The sequence below is a fragment of the Leuciscus leuciscus genome (genome assembly GCF_965113295.1).
Source record: "Leuciscus leuciscus genome assembly, chromosome: 3".
Classification (NCBI taxonomy): Eukaryota; Metazoa; Chordata; class Actinopteri; order Cypriniformes; family Leuciscidae; genus Leuciscus; species Leuciscus leuciscus.
This window is the reverse complement of record NC_138727.1, coordinates 49,638,490-49,657,664: the sequence shown is the minus strand read 5'-3', so window position 1 is coordinate 49,657,664 and position 19,175 is coordinate 49,638,490. Positions and strand designations below refer to the sequence as shown.

Genomic DNA, 19,175 nt, shown 5'->3' with positions numbered 1-19,175 from the left:
ATGATATTCTGATAGTTCATAATGTAAATCAACATCTTTATGACAATACAATGGACTGCTTCTATAAAATGCACATAAATATCAGTCATCACTCTATATCTCTATCAAGAACTCTATAGAAACTTAGTAAAATTATATTTAAATGCTTAGTTTTATGATCAAAGCTCAGTAGATTTAAAACACAACCACACAAGAACAACAACCTGAAGGCGTAGTTCAGTTACATAGAACAATTATATTAACGGTCTTTTACTTGTTAAAAGAGTATAAAGTATCAATCAGACGCCTCCAGGAAGCAGATCACCATGTTCAGCAGGTCAAAGGTCAACGCTCTGGGGCCGCCAGGCTCAGAGACGCTGTCTATGGAGGACGAGTCCCCGGCGGGAAACTGAGTGAATTTGGCCCGATCGCTGCCCGTCTCGGTTGAATGACCTTTCTAGAAACCAGATTGGTTGACATCCAGCTGGTTATTCTGAGACAGGAAAGATGTTACTTGGTTGAAAGCAACTCGTTCAAGTGTTTTCGCTGTGAATGGTAGAAGAGAGACAGGTCTGTAACTCTCTACAAGTGATGTGTTTAATGTGTTTGAGTGCTGGGAGAGATGGCTTGTAGAAGGTGTGAGGGGATGGGGTCTAGAGGACAGGTGGTAGGATGACTGGAGAGGAGAAGTTTAGATACTTCTGCCTCGGTTAGTGGAGAGAAGGAGGAGAGAAGGTTATTGGCTGTGGGAGAGGTTGGTCTGGGTTCCTGTGTGTGTGGAGCTGAGAACTGACTGCTGATAGTTGTTGTTTTGTTGGTGAAGAAGTTAGCAAAATCATCAGCAGTTAAAGAGGAGGTGGACAGAGGAGAGAGTTGAATGTCTTGAAGAGTTTTTGTGTGTTGAAGCGCTGTTGATCTTGTGGAAATATGAAGATTTTACGGCATGAACATCAACAGATAAAATATTTTGATGGGAACAAAAGGTTCTTAAAACTTTCATGTCAATAAAGCCCCTCTTAACTGAGAAAAAAACTAATAGAGAGATGCAAGAAATATGAATAGAAATACCATGTTATTGACATGACTTTCCTGACCTTTAAATATTTAAAGCCCAGATTGTGAAGAATGCAGCAGCTCTACCTACCAATTGGATGTTCTCTCCTCTTTTCTCAATTGTTTCTCTATCCCTCTATTCAATTCTTCCACTTCACTGAAATAGTAAATGGAGAACATAATCACATAATGATGTTAACGGTTAAAAAAGGATACATTGGACAAATGCATTTTCTACTCTTACCTGTGATGAAAATCTGGACCAGAGAAGAAGGATCATGCAGAGACAAATCCTGCAGTCCACCAGGCCATGATGCGCTATCAGAAGAAAATGGTTAATTCAAATATACTCAGGTCTGTCCATAAGCAGCATACATTAGGGTTTGAAAGTGCAGAAACATGCACACATACATTATATTGTTATGCATACCTCTGGACATGAACACTAAAGATGAACTACACTTCATCCGTGAAGCTCAGTTGTGTTGGTGTTTGCAGTGCTGACTTCAGAAGAGCATAAAGGGTGTCCTGTTGTTCTTCATGGTCAAGGTAGACGGGCACCAGGCAAGAGGACCTCTGAGGAAACAACTCTGAAGCCTTCCTGTTGAGTACGCCCTACAGGCAAATTATTTTGCCACAATTATTACAATTATTTTGTGGTAATAAGATTTGTAAGTGTATTGTGTGGTTGGTGTCAGTGAAGGAACAACTGAGTGCTTACCCTTGCAAATAGACAGATGCTTCATGAAGGTTTACATAACAGCATTGAGTTACAGTGGAAACACTGCCTTGCTCTGCAATCTAATCCACATCTGTGAATGGTCATATAAATACAATAAACTGTAGTATTATTATGATGATTATCAGTGTAAATTATGAGAACCAAAAATCTGAATAAAGAATCTGGTTAACAAAAATAAATAAAAATAAAAACATAAATGCAGTTTTTGGGATTCATTGCTCAAACTGAATTAATCATAACATCAAGGCTACTTTTCATGCTTATTACATATTACATACATAACTCAATTTGCATTTCCCAAAAGTATGTTTGCAAACGTGACCTTCATGGAGAACTGCGCATCTGAAATGACTCTAGAAATGGCTCTTTCACTTTGATCAACTTTGTTAGGTGAAGCCCAGCAGAACTGCAACTTGATCAATTCCTTCCTGCATCTTCTTTAAAATATACTCAACATTTCTACCTTTCTTCCATAAAGCACCATCATCTGTGAATAAAGACCTCCCTATATCCCCTGGAAGATTGAAATAAATATCATTAATCATAATGGAGAATAAAGTTGGACTAATCACACTCCCCTGTGGTGTCCCATTTTCTACAGCATATTGCTTTGATAAATCTAACCCAATTTTCTAAATTCAATATTATAAAAATAAATATTTATTTAATATTATAAATATAAATATTTTCAATATTATAAATATAAATATTTTACATATAAATAGCATTTTTTTCTTAAATGTATACATGCATGTGTGTGTATTTATATATACAAAAATAAATATACAAAGTACACACACATATATTATATAAACACAAACTTTTATTTTGGATGGGATTAATCGTGATTAATTGTTTCAAAGCCCTAGTGCTAATTAATGCTAGATGCTAATCATGCTAGCAATGTGTTAATCTTGTTAGCAACAGGCTAAAACATTCTAGTACGATTGTTTTATTTTTTCTGAGTAAAAACTTCAAGCTTTTCAAAGTTATTTTAAAATTTCAGACCTGGATTTGTCATCAAACTTTACTCATTAAAAACACTCAAATAGAACTTTTAGAATATATCATATTATTATCATCATCATATTATTATATGTTTTTGTGGACAGTGGAAGTTATTACCAAGTTATCACAGTTTCACTGAAGTAACAAAGTAACAATAAAGTACAAAAAAAATGTATTGACTATTTTGGCAGCAACTCTGATTACCATGGTACATTTTCACAGAGGAAGATCAGAACTTGTGATTCTGGAGCATCTCTGCGATACTCACATAGAGGACACGTGTGGCTCTCCCAGTGAAACACTTTATACACAGACTCTGCACACACACACGCCTGGGTCAAAACGTCGTCTATCCCTTTGAGCCTGTAACACACACACACACACACACACACCCCTTCATCTCTCAGTCTCAGTGCTGATGTCATGACTCAAACGCCACAGTCCTGCTCACTCACATGCCCTTGACCTCCAGCATGGCCTCCTGTTTGCTCATGTGGACCGTCTGCAGGTCTCGCCGCTGGACCGCATGGTGTTTCTTCTTCTGAACCGCCATCTCGCTGGTCGCGCCCTGGCAACGGTTGCCAAGGTATCCCAGCAGAGCCGGAGCAGAGGCCGCCAGCAGCAGCAGAGAGACCCACGCGCCTGCAGACAGAGGGAACATCGCCTTCATCTTCTCTTTATTCTGCATCTCTCATGAGGACTCCATTCTGAGTTTATATAACAAGCGCTAATCTGTATAATTGACTGTTAAAGCTCTTCTAGTTTCATGTTACACTTCTCACTCTACGCTTTTTCTTCTCACCTAATACAATCATTTAAAGTTAAATCAATATTTAATGTGCATTTATTTATAGTTTTGGAAAGCAGACGTGTAATAAGCTTGATGACATACATACATAATATGGATATTATCACAAAAAACATTTTCAGCTTTGAGTCCTGATCACTCTGTCATATTTTTAGTTTTTTATGTTTATATTAATGCACTGAAATGTAATGTAATCAATCTACTGTACATGCAGGAGAAGTTTAGCAACTAAAGATCATCTTTACATTTACATTTACATTTAGTCATTTAGCAGACGCCTTTCTCCAAAGCGACTTACAAATTAGGACAAAATTCAGCGAGTCATCATAAAGAGGCAAAAGCAACAACAACGCTAGAAGTGCTCAAAGTACGAAGTTCAGGTATTATTCAGAGTAGCATAAGCCTGATAAGTGATGTTACAAAGGGAAAGGAAAACGAATTTCCAGATGTTACAAAGGGAAAGGAAAACAAATTTCCAAATGTTACAAAGGGAAAGGAAATTAAATTTTTTTTTCTTTTTTTTCCTCTTTTTTTTTTTTTTTTTTCCTTCTATAAGGTTAAGTGCTCACGGAAGAGATTGGTTTTCAGCTGTCTTTTGAATGTTGTCAGGGACTCTGCATTCCGGATGAGGGTGGGGAGAGCATTCCACCAGCATGGAACTGTGAATGAGAATGTTCTGGAAAGTGATTTTGTGGCTTTCTGTGATGGAACCACGAGACGTCGCTCGTTGACCGATCGTAGGTGTCTGGTAGGGATGTAGACTCGTAGGAGTGAGTGAAAGTAGGAGGGAGCTGAGCCTGTGATAGTTCTGTAAGCAAGCGTCAGTGCCTTGAACTTGATGCGAGCAGCGAGAGGTAGCCAGTGCAGAGAGATGAACAGAGGAGTGACGTGGGCCCTCTTGGGCTCGTTGAAGACAAGACGAGCTGCAGCATTCTGGATCATCTGTAGTGGTTTGGTTGCACATGCTGGAAGTCCAGCCAGAAGAGCATTGCAGTAGTCAAGCCTAGAGATGACCAGGGCCTGGACGATGAGTTGTGTTGCATGCTCAGTTAGGAAAGGCCTGATTTTCCTGATGTTGTGCAGTGCAAACCTGCATGATCGAGCTGTCTTTGAAATGTGATTGTGAAGGTCAGCTGGTCATCAAACGTTACTCCAAGATTTCTGACCGATCTTGATGGGGTGATTAATGATGATTCTAGCTGGATGGTGAAGTCGTGCTGTAGAGACGGATTGGCAGGGAGGACGAGAAGCTCAGTCTTTGCCAGGTTGAGCTGCAGGTGATGTTCCTTCATCCATGTGGAGATGTCCGCCAGACAGCTTGAGACCCGTGCAGCTACTGTGGGATCATCTGGTTGAAAGGAGAGGAAGAGCTGCGTGTCATCAGCATAGCAGTGGTAGGAAAAACCGTGTGCCTGTATGATGTGTCCCAGTGATGTGGTGTAGATGGAGAAGAGGAGGGGACCAAGAACTGAACCCTGGGGAACCCCTGTGGTCAGTTGATGTGCTCTGGATACCTCACCTCTCCATGCGACCTTGAAGGACCTACCTGTGAGATAGGACTCAAACCAGTGGAGTGAAGTTCCTGTGATGCCCAGTGATGAGAGGGTGGACATAAGGATCTGATGATTCACCGTGTCGAAGGCGGCAGACAGATCCAGGAGAATGAGGACTGAAGATTTGGAAGCAGCTTTTGCGATCCGTAGGGCTTCTGTGACTGACAGTAATGCAGTCTCTGTTGAATGTCCTTTCTTGAAGCCAGATTGGTTGACATCCAGCTGGTTGTTTAGAGACAAGAAGGATGTTAGTTGGTTGAAGACAGCTCTTTCAAGTGTCTTCGCAATGAATGGTAGGAGAGAGATAGGTCTGTAGTTGTCTACAAGTGATGTGTTTAGCGTTGGTTTTTTGAGCAGTGGAGTAACCCGAGCCTGCTTGAATGCTGTAGGGAAGGTGCCAGTATGGAGGGATGAGTTGATGATGTGTGTGAGTGATGGTAGAAGTGTGGGAGAGATGGCTTGTAGAAGGTGTGAGGGGATGGGGTCAAGCGGGCAGGTGGTAGGGTGACTGGAGAGGAGAAGTGTAGATACTTCTTCCTCGGTTAGCGAAGAAAAGGAGGACAGAGGGGTATTGGCTGTGGAAGGGGTCGGTCTGGGTTCCTGTGTGTGTGGAGCTGAGAATTGACTGCTGATAGCTGTTGTTTTCTTGGTGAAGAAGTGCGCAAAATCGTCAGCAGTTAAGGAGGAGGCGGGTGGTGGTGGAGGTGGACAGAGGAGAGAGTTGAATGTCTTGAAGAGTAATCGTGTGTTGGAGGAGCTGTTGATCTTGTTGTGGAAGTATGAAGATTTTGCAGCATGAACATCAACAGAAAAGGAGGAGAGGAGAGATTGATACATACTCAGGTCAGATGCGTCTTTTGATTTGTGCCATTTCCTCTCCGCTGCCCTGAGCTCGGTCCGGTGTTCCCGTAGAACCTCAGATAACCAGGGGTTAGAGGGAGTAGCGCGTGCTGGCCTGGAGGAGAGGGGGCAGATAATGTCTAGAGAAGAGATTAGAGTGGAGCATAAGGTGTCCGTTGCGGTATTCACATCCAGAGATGAGAATTGTGAGGGTGGGGGAAGAGAGGATGACACGGCAGAGGAAAGATGGGAGGGGGAAAGTGAGCGCAGGTTTCGTCTGAAAGTGACTGGTGGTGGGGGTGGTGGTGCAGGGGTAGAGAGTTGTAGACTGAAAGTAATGAGGAAATGATCTGAAACGTGGAGAGGTGTCACCAGGATGTTTTCTGTGGTGCAGTTGCGTGTGTACACCAGGTCCAGTTGGTTGCCTGATTTGTGAGTACCTGTGGTGATGAGTCGTTTGAGATCGAAAGAGGCTAGGAGTGCGGTGAAGTCTGTTGCATGTGGCTTTTCGAGATGAATGTTGAAGTCACCGAAGACTAGAAGTGGGGTGCCGTCCTCAGGGAAAGTGGACAGCAGCACATCCAGCTCATCTACAAAGTTACCCAGCTGGCCTGGGGGGCGATAAATGACTACAATATGGATTTTAATGGGAGTTGTAAGTGTAATAGCATGATATTCAAATGAGTTGTTGTTGCATAGAGAAGAGAGCGTGGAGTATTTGCAATTGTTAGAAACGAGAAGCCCTGTACCCCCACCTCTCCCAGACTGGCGGGGGGAGTGGGAGAAGGAGAAATTGCTAGAGAGAGCAGCAGGGGTTGCTGAGTCTTCTGGACGAATCCAGGTCTCGGTCAGCCCCAAGATACTAAGAGTAGAATGAGATGCAAAGGCTGGAATGAAGTCAGCTTTATTGACTGCTGACTGACAATTCCATAGACCCACGGAAAGAGAGAGAGGAGTGTGTGAGGATGTGAGGATGGGACGCAGATTGGCAGTATTGCGCTGTCTATTGCGCGTGATGAAAGGACGTTGCCGAGAGATAACAGGAATGTATTGAAAGCACATGTTGATTAAGGTGAACAATAGGATAAGTTGAGGGAAAAAGAAGGGAAGAGGAGATACTTAAGTGCCTTTCTGGTGTCCTTGCTCGGTGGAGTCGCGCAGGTAGAGTCGCTGGTCTTTACCCGAGTCGGTCTTCACACGAGGAGGCTGAACACGAGAGCTGAACGCTTCCGCTGACGCTTCCGCGACAGCGCGCAAAATACACAGATATACGGATAATGCTTTCACTGCTTGAGTGAGTACAGCTGTTTCGGTCGGCCAATTAAGTGTAAATAACGCGAAAATGTGCCAATTCCAAACTGCTAGGAGCAAAAGGCTTAAGTGCAAATGTAACAATAATTTTAAATTTCACTCGCGGCTGTTGTTAATTGTGCCAACGCGTCGAGCTAAAATACAGAATTCTGTGAAGTCAAAAATACAAAGTCACAAGAGGATCGAAGATAGGCTTACCTTGACTAAAAATACAACACTGAATTAACAGGGGAACAGAGTATTCTGGCAGAACACTTGCGCGTTCTTGCTGTGCCTCTAGTATGCTTGTCGCTGGTCCTGAAATGCCTGACATTAAATATTTCAGAATTAGACAGAATATAAAAAGTTTGTTTTTCGTTGAGTATATGATATGACAATGGCATTATGACATTTGTGATAAAAAAATATGACATTTGGGGCAGTTGCTGATATTTATATTGCCAAAAAGTAAGAAGAATTTCTGATCGCTTGTAATGTAAATCAATCTTTATAACAGTATAACAGACGACTTACATAAAATGCATATTAATATCAGTCGTCACTCTATATCTGATGATATCAAATGATAGTTTTATCATCAAAGCTCTGTAGTTTTAAAACATATAATGTAATGCAATTCAATGATATTTGAGAGATGAACAAATAAAGCTTCCTCAAAACCCTGATGATCATATTTGATACATTTGAACATGACTTTTGTAAAAAAAAATATTTATGGATAATCTAGTAAATCTGAGTCACTTCAGTCCAGAAAATGATAATCTTGAAATATTACTAACAAACTAAAAGCTATTCTCACATTTACTTTATGAAACTAATTTTATATTTTACAGCAAAAAGACTCAAGAACCACAACTTGAAGGCTTGAATTACATAGAACAATTATATTAATTTTTATATATTTTATACAATTATATATTTTACTTGCTAAAAGAATATAAAGTATCCATCAGACGACAGAAGGCATGTAGTAGTTCGAGTTCAACATCATGTTAATCATTTAAAGCCCTTAGAAATGTGTGTATCAAGTATAATACAGTCGGCTTTATAGGGTTAACCACACTTATTATGCCATAACTGTTCCTGTGTGAGAATATTTGTGCACATTTGCGGCCGTCTACTGGTGTCTCACCTTCACTCAGCCTGACGGGCTCCAGGAAGATGGCCATCCGCTTGAAGCAGATCACCATGTTCAGGAGGTCAAAGGTCAGCGCTCTGGGGCCGCCCAGCTCAGAGGCGCTGTCTATGGAGGACGAGTCCTTGGCGGGACACTGGGTGAGTTTGGCCTGATCGCTGCCCGTCTGCGGGAGCTCATGAGGAGAGGAGGCTGTGCACTGCATGCTGGGAGATCAGAGAACATCAACACTGTGTTTATCTCTGTACACACGTGACAGTCAAGAGACTCACATCTGTGGATGAAATTAAAACTGATGCCTGCCAAGAAAGCCGAATTAAAAGCTTAAACAGATCAGCAATGTCAAATCCAGTAGACTTATGTATTACTGTGAAGCTGCTTTGAAACTTTGTATTATATAAAGAGTTATAAATAAAGGTGAGCAGATTTGACTGGATCATAACCAGAAAAAAAAAAAAAAAACACTGATGCTTTTAAAACACATGAACAGAAGAGTCATTATAACTGATGTTAAACTGATTTTAACACATCTGACGACCATGCTTAAAACAATAACACATTAACTTCTTCGGTATGAGTAATAAAAGGTGAATATTAATAAAGACGTCATATAAACATCAACCAGAAGAAAACAGACAATGACATACCTTTAAATCCTTCAAACAGTGTCTTCTGCCCGCAACAGAGTCATTAAACAGTCTTTAATATTTAAAAAAAAGATGGATAAATACAGTGGTGTAGTCTAGTTTTTTGTAGTGAGTATACCCCCCCCCCCCCCCACCGCATACTCACCCAGCCCAGAGCGTCACCCCATAAGCACCACCACACTCACTAATGCATACAGTATGCATCGACATGTAATTGAGAGCATTATGAAATACTAAGTGTTATCAACTTATTTATTTGTTATATGAATATGGTCCCTGAAGCACAGGTTTTATCAGTTGACAATTATCAACAATTAAAAAAAAAAAAACATTATAGGCACAAATACAAATTTATTTTTAGAAATGGTGTTTTTGAAAAAATTTTTATTTTAAAATACATTTTACTGTGCAATTCCTTTCTAATTAATTTGAGTTAGACCGAACTTTTATTTTGGTGGGTTGTAGACATTTGAGTTTCTGTGTGTTTTAATAAACTATTATTATTATTATTATTATTATTAGGCCTGAAGTATACTCTGTGCAATAGTAATATATTTCTGTTATAATTTCTTCAAGTTATACAGAACTTTTATTTTGACAGGTTGTCGTAAAGACATAACAGTTTCTGTGTGTATATGAAACGAATGAATGACGATAGTTTTATCAAATGAAATGGTGAAATTCTCATCAAGTGACTTTCATAGCAGCTCTGCGATGAAATGCACATGTGTAGCCTACATCATGTCTCAATACAGTGAAACGCTGAAAACACCACGAGCGTGAGTCACGCGTGCTTCTGTGTGTGTGTGTGTGTGTGTGTGTGTGTAGTGGAGCATACACTGAGCGCTCCATCCCAGAGACGCGTAGAACAATTGCAGTCTCTTTTAGCTTTAATATTCATAGACACTAGTCCATATCGAGATTTGATTCATTGTACAGCAGCTACTTTTGATTTATTCATTCAAAAATAGCCTAATTTCGTGACGTTCTGCTTTATATAGCAAGTTCCATTTGTGACTGGATTCCGCGATTCGATCCGTCGCTTCGCAAACACAGACGGGGTGAATTTATGAATGAAAGTGTGAAAGTTCTGACACAAAACGAAGTTGATACGTATCCTCACGCCTTTTTTAAGTGGGTACGCAAATCCTTGGCCTTTTCTAGTGGGTATACGGCGTATACCTGCGTATCACGTAGACTACACCACTGGATAAATATTAGATCAAAAACGCTTTATTACCGCCTGTCCTCCGACTCCTGCTTCCGCAATCCGCAGGCAGAAGTGTAGATGTCAGAGCGCGATGATTGAGTGTCAGGAAGAGGAGAAGATCACCGATCACTTCGATCGGATCTTCTTCTTCTTCTTTCTTTTAATGGCGGTTGGCAAACAACTTTTAAGTGTGCATTACCGCCACCTTCTGAGTCAAGTCAAGTCATCTTCATTTATATAGCGCTTTTAACAACGTAGATTGTTTCAAAGCAGCTTCACAGAGATAAGCGTATAATTTAAGGTAACAGAGATTGTTTTGGCTTTATAGCAGAGTTAAGTTATTTTCCATCTAAAGTTAGTTTTGATTGATTTGCTTCCGTCGCAACGATCATTTGTTATTAAATTAGGGGCCGCTAAGACGACACCATTCCCTCTACACAGACTTTAAACGCGAACCTGTGAGAAACGCTGATGGCGTTCACATGCGCATTTAGAATGGGTTCTATAGTTATGTGCATTTGAAATTACGCAGGTTTGGATTTTCCCTACAAGCCAAGCCTAAAAGCCAAAGTAAAAGTACTTGTCTTTCCTTATAAATTTTGATAAAGAATTTTATTTTATTTTGTCGCTTAGGGGTAGGAACGCGAAACGAATTTTCCCGACAACGCCTTATCTGTAGTGGTAGAGGGATCCTCCATAGGGACAGACTAGTTGGCACTTCAGCACTGCGTTGTCATCGGGTCCAGGCGAAGGTCCTTCGTCAGATCTGGATACGGCCCGGATCCGGCAGGCTGCAGTAAAACCTCGGGATAAACACAGACACTAAAATTAGCGTAGATGCCATTCTTCTCATGATGTAACGAGTACATCAGGATTTATGGGAAGTGTTCCCGGTTCCGGCTGACCTAATCTATGGTCTCTGATATGGAGTGTGGATCACAATAACCTTTTCTCACTACCCTTTATATAAATAAATAAATAAATAAATACATACATACATAAATAAAACCAATAAATAACATCATAAATATCTAATAACATTATTAATATTCATACATTATTATTATTATTAAATACAACTTTCTAAGACAACTAAACTCATATCCTTCTACTAATCCCTGTTTTATTCAAAAACACAAATATCGCTCTATACCCTACATGCCCTGAATTCATTTGTAATATTTCCTTCATTTCAAATCTAATTTTTTCTTTTCTAAACCATTCTTTCAGCCTAATCCTTTCCTCCTTATACCTATGACCGATCGGATCTTCTTCTTCTTCTTTGAGATTTTATTGGCGTGGTATGGAGTGTGGATCAAAATGACATTTTTATATCCTCTCCCACAAAAATTTGTTATTGAAAACTAAAACTATAACATTCATTTCCAGAGTCATTTTGTAAAATATCTCCTAGTATAAATTGAATTTTTACATTTTACATTTTTGCATTAGAATCCTTCATTCAGGCTCGTATCTCTGACAGTATAGCATAACATGTTCCAGTTTCTTCTTGCCCACAAAATTCACACCGGCTTCCCGTATCATGTTTACCCATTTTATAAAGTGTACCGTTTAGTCTTGTATGTCCAAATCTCATCCTTGATATCATCATCTCATCTCTCATGTTTTTTCCTGCACTTCTCATTTATCCCACTTTCCTTTGAATTCTGTATAATGTTTGCTGTATTTCTATTAAAATATCTGGTCTACTTTCCGAATGCATCGATCGGATCTATTCTGATATTTTCTGTTATATAAGTTTAGAGGACACTTTTGTCAATGTCTGCATTATAACTGTTTTTATTATTATTACATTTTTTCTTCTATTTGTGTGTTCTGTGACATTTATTATTGCTCAGTATATATTTTTTTGCGGCTACAATATGAACTATTAGTTTGACTGTTGGCTGAGATTGTGTAGGATATATTTGAGAATATGTGTGATTAACGCTCTTTCCCGCCATTTGTTTAATCACAATTCAATTGTAAATTTACAAACATCAACAATTCTGAGAAGCCATTCTGTCCAAGAGCAAACTTCGCTTACTTTAGTGTAAGATATGCTATAATTAGCCTAATTTACATATATAAATGTTGTGTTTGTGCTGAAAGGAATAACTGATTTAGTTTAAATATTGATGTTGTAGCACTAGCTGTTTCTGAAGAGATAAATATAGGCTAACTCGTAGTGATCATGTGATGACAGACATTTGCACCTTAATCATAATAATTTGACTTTCACACACACACACACACACACACACACACACACACACACACACACACACACACACACGCACACGCACACGCACACGCACACACACACACACACACACACACACACACACACACACACACGCACACGCACACGCACACGCACACGCACACACACACGCACACACACACACACACACACAGAACAATAATAATGTGACAATGGCAAATATCCTCTTCAGACGAGCATCAATCAAATCTCAGGAAGACTTTTGACAAAGACATTAAAATCATAATCATCATTAAACTCTATAAATAATCCAGTTCCCTGAAACACAGATGAAACTCAGTTCTGAAGTTCATTACTGTTACTGTGATTGTGTTGAGCTGCTCACTTCACGGAGATGGATGATAAAAAAATTAAAAAATAAATCACTAATAATAGATAAATGATAAGAAAACTTTATTAGATATTATACAAAATATTAATGTACATTTATATACAGTAAATCCAGTAAAGGTCACGTGACTTCAGTGTTGATGATGATGACGTCTCTATAGTGGCTCCATATTCACCATCATTTAATATCTGTCAGTAAATAAAACACAGACAGTAACACATGCATTACTGACACATCTGATCAGAGGATTGACAAGTTCAAGTGACATTATTATATTATATATGAAATGAATCAATACTTACTTCACTGTCTTGAGCTTATAATGTGGATTATCTTTTAGAGCAGAGAGACTCTTCACACTTGCATGTCCTAAATCATTCAGAGACAGATCCAGTTCTCTGAGGTGTGAGTTTGATCTCAGAGCTGAAGTCAGAGCAGCACAACCTTCATCTGTGATCTTACAATAACTCAACCTGTAGAACAACGACACACACTTTAATCTCTCAGTTTAGATAAACTAATAAACCCTCCTCAAATTTCATCATCAAGATCATATTTGATACATTTGAACATGATTTATCACAAAAGATGTATGGATAATCAAGTAAACCTAAGTTGCTTCAGTGCAGAAAATGATCATCTTGAAATATTACTAACATTATAAAGGTTATTCTTATGTTTACTTAAAAATCCGTAAAGATTTCACAGCAAAAAGTCACATGACCCACGAGCTGAAGGGACACGTTTTAAAATTATACTCGCCTTTTACTTGCTAAAAAAACTATAAACCATCAACCAGACAACAGAAGGCAAGTAGTAGATTGTGTGCAACAGGTTTTTGATCATGTTGATAATTTAGATCAAATATGATACAGTGGAAATTAAAGGGTTAAAATAACATTATTCTAGTCTCAGTTAAGATTAATGTATGATCTTACTTCAGTTTCTCCAGTTTACAGTGAGGATCCTTCAGTCCATCAGAGAGCAGCTTCAGACCTTTATCTCCTATTATATTCCCAGTCAGATCCAGTTCTCTGAGGTGTGAGTTTGATCTCAGAGCTGAAGTCAGAGCAGCACAACCTTTAGCTGTGATCTTACAATAACTCAACCTGTAGAACAACGACACACACTTTAATCTCTCAGTTCAGCAGGAACTACACAACCACAGAGAGACTGAGGTATTAAATACTAAGGGCCAGATTTACTAAACAGGGCAAATTATCGTGAGAGCGCAATCCCATAAAAGCGCTGATGGAAGTGGAAAGTTCTGAGTTTGATCGACTGACGAAGCGAAAGTTAAAGAACAGAGTGAGTGAAGTAATGAAGTCAACAGAATGATTGAAACTGTTTTACATCTGATACACACATTTAGGTTAAACAGGGTCGCTGCACACTTTTTAAAGTCAAATTTAAGGCTTTATAAGACCTGAAGAAATCAAAATTAATACCTTACATTAGGGGTGTGACAAAAATATCTCTCGATATTTTCAAAGTTTTGTTGATAATAATTAGATGATATTTCACTGACTGTGTTTTGTACTGGTACCATGGCTGGTTTAGGCCTGTTGTTGACAGCAGACTCACGAAGATATTCATATTATTCATATTCTATGCAGTGGTCAGTTCACAGCAGTGACAGAAATGAACATTTTTATTAAGGGTCAATATTTGTCACCTTAAATTGATTTCCAGGGACATTTTCACCTACAGATGGACATGTTTTCTAAACTTATTTAGAGATATGCTTTTATGTCAAATTCTAACATTCAAATTCAATTCTATTAGAATAATAACACAGTGCCACTGTTACCAGTCAAATCAAATCATTAAATCAAAATCCATCTTTGCAGTGCAGAGGAGACACAGAAGCGGCATTAATATATTTACACTCCATTTACAATTGCATAAATAAAGCCATGAGATTATTTTTTGGTCAATATTTAAATATGAAATTATTTCTAATTTTAATGTTTTAATTGAAGTGTATTTTAAATATGAATCTAAAAATGTAATGAAATCATTGTCCAGAAGTTATACATTTTTAATTAATTTAAATAGAAATATTAGTAGTGAATGCGCTGCTTTTGAACACTTTTCCTGTGTCATGCTGTGTTTTAATGTTTTAGCCACACTGTTAGACTTTTCTGTAATTTCTACAGTTATTTACTTTAAATCCCCCAGTATTATACTGCTATTTCTCTTTACAGTAAATAACTGTGATTCCAATTGCATCATGGGAATTTTCTGTGACGTCTAACACCACATACAGAGACTTACTGTATTTTTTAAATTTGCTGTATACTACTGTATTTGACGTAACTGCCTCTCTGGCTGGCACCATTCCACCGTGCTTTTTATTTCCTAATTTTTGCCTTACACCACGTGTCTACAACGCTATAATAGCCAGAGGCTGTCTATATTGGACACATTGAAGCGACCGGACCTTTAAATGCAAACCTGTTTATCCCTTGTCAGAACTAGTGCGAGCGCTTGGACTCGTATCGGACTACGTCTGAAATATAACGGCCGCGGCGCATCACTACACTGTCTGGGATTTGTCGTGTCGCGTCAGACAGACATCCAGTGTAGGTAATGGGGTCTGTCTTTTGTTGGATCGCGACGTTCGTGTCTGGCCCGGGGAAGAGACGGAATTCACTTCACCGAGAGAGAGATCAGCAAGCAAGGTAAAAAAAACAAACAAAAAAAACATTCTGTGTATGTTGACAGGATTGTGCCCAGTTTAACGTATGTTATAACGTTAACGTTAGCCTAACGTTACTCGTCGTCAACATGGCGGTAACGAACTTTACCATGGTAAACTGAGCTAACGTTTCATTTTACACACTTTGTTAGATTATTGAATTGTCGAGTTAAAATATGCCAACGAGCAACGCGTTTACATTAACAATAAATGTGAATAAACTAATGTGAAATTCTGTTTATATCTTAATGTTGGCCTACTGATGAGAACCTTTATAGTTTTAGCATTAGTTTGCAAACTATACCATATTATAGTTTTTTTTTTTATGGAATTTAATATTTACTTCCATTTTTGTGTTTAAAGGCAACTGCAACAAAGCGCCAATTCGCGCCAGTGACTTAGCAAGATTCCAGAGGTAGGCCAGCCCATTTGTGATATATTTTGAGATAAGTTTGCTGAAATGATTAGCATACACTATGTGAAAATTGCTTTTGAGCCACTGGTGCAGACTAGGTAGCTAACAATATCTTATAAAATCTCTATAAAATTGGCTAACTTTATATCAAATAAGTGACCTTTGCATTATGTCTAACTTTATTACACAGCAAATGAACCAATCAGAAGATGGACCATTGTCTTTGTTCAGTCTCACCAGATTAAATGTATCCAGGTAAGCACTGCAGTAAAACTCTCACTAAGACCAAATCTAGCATTCTAAACAACTTAAGTTTATATTTTTGCATTATTTTTATATTTTATTAGCCAGCGACTCTACCATTGCAGTTCCACCTGACTAGGAAGGTCCTAATATCAGCGCACAGGTGGGTTAACTACTGTAGGAAGGAGAACGATCATCACACAGTGATTTCTTGCATGTATCTTACTGTGTATTTGTCTCAAACAGGTACTCCTTCACTGCAGACAAGCTGAAATGGGCTAAAATCATCTATTTCAGTCGTTCAACTTCTTTCTATGCATCTCAGCATTTTTGGACAGAATTTAGGATTTGTAAGTATTAAAATTTAATCTGGCATAATTTAATTTAGTTCTTTTGTATGCTATTTATTGACAAAAGCTGTTTACAAATATATATTCTTAAGTTTTTGTGAAAATAATAATAAAAATTAACAAAAAAGGAGGTTAAAAATAATGTGACACTAATATTCTCTCTCTCTCTCTCTCTCTCTCTCTCTCTCTCTCTCTCTCTCTCTCTCCTCTCTCTCTCTCTCTCTCTCTCTCTCTCTCTCTCATAGTTTTGGAACCGGGATCTCCTCTGAAGGACTGAGTACATTTGTGTTTGTGGGCACGCATGCAGACCAGGGAACACTCTGATGTTGTCAATCAAGTTCTGAACAGGAACCAATCTTTGGAGAAGTTCATTTATTCACAAAGGTGGACAAAAACATTGTGTTGGCTTTTTAAAGATTATTTTGATGACTTTTACTCCTATGCTGTAGAAAAGATGGAGTAGACAGTCAGACATTGATAATAATAATAAATGTTTCTTGAGGATCAAAGAGACTTCTTTCAAAAACATTACGCCACTTAAATACTTCTTTTGGCCACCAGTGTACATGAATCCAACACATTTTTGGAAATAAGTGAAATTATTTTTAAGGTGGGGTTATGTATCTTGTATTGTGAAAAGAACTGTGTTTTGTCCTGTTTTGGACATTTCCTTTTTGAATGCTTAATGTATTTATATTCTGCAGTTTTATGAATGTAATGGTTGATATTTCATTATAATACTTGTATAAGCTAAACAACCAATGACTCTACATTCATTTAGTCAAATGCTAATGTTTTGTTTATGATTTTATGTATGTTTTCAAAAATGTTTGCAGTGAAGGACAGCACATAATGTGTTAATTTAACACGTTTACACATCTTTGTGCTAACCTCTCTGACATATTTACTTTGTTAAAATCATTAACACAATGAATGAGTTAAAATTAACACAAAAAATGTTGTCTCTAAACTTACCCATTAATGTGTAAAAATTTCACACATCATTTCCAGCATTGGCATGTTTATTTTGTGATATATATGAAATGTTTTAAATAAAAAAATGGTATTTTGTGATAACTTTGTCTAATTGGTTTGTATGAAAGTAGTACTTATCAGTGATGCGCGGGTCAATGTATAAACAACCCGGACCCGACCGACGTTTTCAACTAACCCGCCCGCAACTCGGACCGCAAAAAAAAAGAAAGAAAATATTGTACCCGACCCGCTTCCTGATCCGCATTTTTTAAAAGTAGGCTAGTAAATGCATAGCAAGAAATACACATGACAAAGCCAGCACTTTGGTCATTATCTTTCATTATTTCGGCAACTTTGCTCTTTCTGTTTGTGTATTTGCGGAGCTTCCACTCCCCAGTCTTCACCTTTTCTCTTGCCGCCTCCATCTCTACCTGCAGACTGAGCTCGTGCGTCATCTTCGCGCCAGTTATTCAGCCAATAAAGTGTAGGCCTATGTATTTCATAGAAAATTGCATGTGAGCGGAGTGGAGCGGGAGCAAGCGGGCAGATCTTGGACAGAACGCAGAGCGGCATTTTTAAAAGGATGGAGCGTCGCCCTATTTCCCGCTCCAATTTCGCTCCGCGCACACCAAGATTCTGAAGCATGCTCAGTCAAGCCTGACTCAGTCTACTGTTGATGACTGCAAGATGGATTCTATTTTCAGTCAAAACTCGGCTCAATAATGGAGTTCAAAAAGTAGGCTACTTCAAAAAGGAAAATAAGAAGTCATACAGGTGTAAAACTAACTATTATGTGGTAGAAGAAAACGACATCGTTTCAGTCAGTAGGCCTAATTAAAGATTAATTTTGGAATCTAAAAAGACACATCTCTCGAAAACATGCAGTGTGATATGTGAACACGCTGGGAAGAAAGCAAAAGGTTAGCAAATTGAATACGGTAACTTAAAGTGTAGCCTAAATTAAATACAGCGTAAAATGCAAACAATTGATACAAGCCCATTTAAATTTTAATCCTGCGCGCTGCGCACAAGTTCAGTTATAAGAATGTTGTCCTAATAGTTAATTTAGCCTAGGCCTACTTTTAAAACGTTTATGTATATTTATTTTATATTTTTGTTTATATAAATTTTATTTATATTATTAGGCCCATTTATTCGTTTTATTTTACAGCAGTTTGTGTGTACAATGGATATAAGCCCATTTAAATTTTAATCGTGCGCGTTGCACAAAAGTTAACTTATCAAAATTCTGGCCTAATAGTACATTTTTTATGTAGGCTATATTTTTGTTTATATAATTGTTATTCATATTTATATTATTAGGCCCATTTATTCGTTTTATTTTACAGCAGTTTGTGTGTACAATGGATATAAGCCCATTTAAATTTTAATCGTGCGCGTTGCACAAAAGTTAACTTATCAAAATTCTGGCCTAATAGTAAAATTTTTATGTAGGCTATATTTTTGTTTATATAATTGTTATTCATATTATTAGGCCCATTTATTCGTTTAATTTTACAGGACTTTGTGTAGGCTATATTCCTTCTTACATAGGCCTAATTTGTCATTTGAAATAAAACATTTCTATTT

The 19,175-nt window shown here is 38.2% G+C and overlaps 1 protein-coding gene and 1 long non-coding RNA gene across 2 annotated transcripts in view; one reads left to right on the top strand and one right to left on the bottom strand.

Moving 5' to 3' along the window:
• LOC309494997 (uncharacterized protein) overlaps positions 1-19,175 on the bottom strand; it is a 730,899-nt gene that overhangs the window by 304,745 nt on the left and 406,979 nt on the right. The window contains exon 33 of the mRNA XM_082164514.1: positions 13,840-13,981. Coding sequence (XP_082020640.1) covers positions 13,840-13,981 — 142 coding nt within the window. The remainder of the gene's footprint in view (positions 1-13,839; positions 13,982-19,175) is intronic.
• LOC309495028 lies at positions 15,433-17,619 on the top strand. The gene is made up of 6 exons (XR_014204516.1): positions 15,433-15,585; positions 15,966-16,017; positions 16,208-16,272; positions 16,365-16,423; positions 16,507-16,610; positions 16,856-17,619. It is a non-coding gene; the product is annotated as an uncharacterized lncRNA (long non-coding RNA).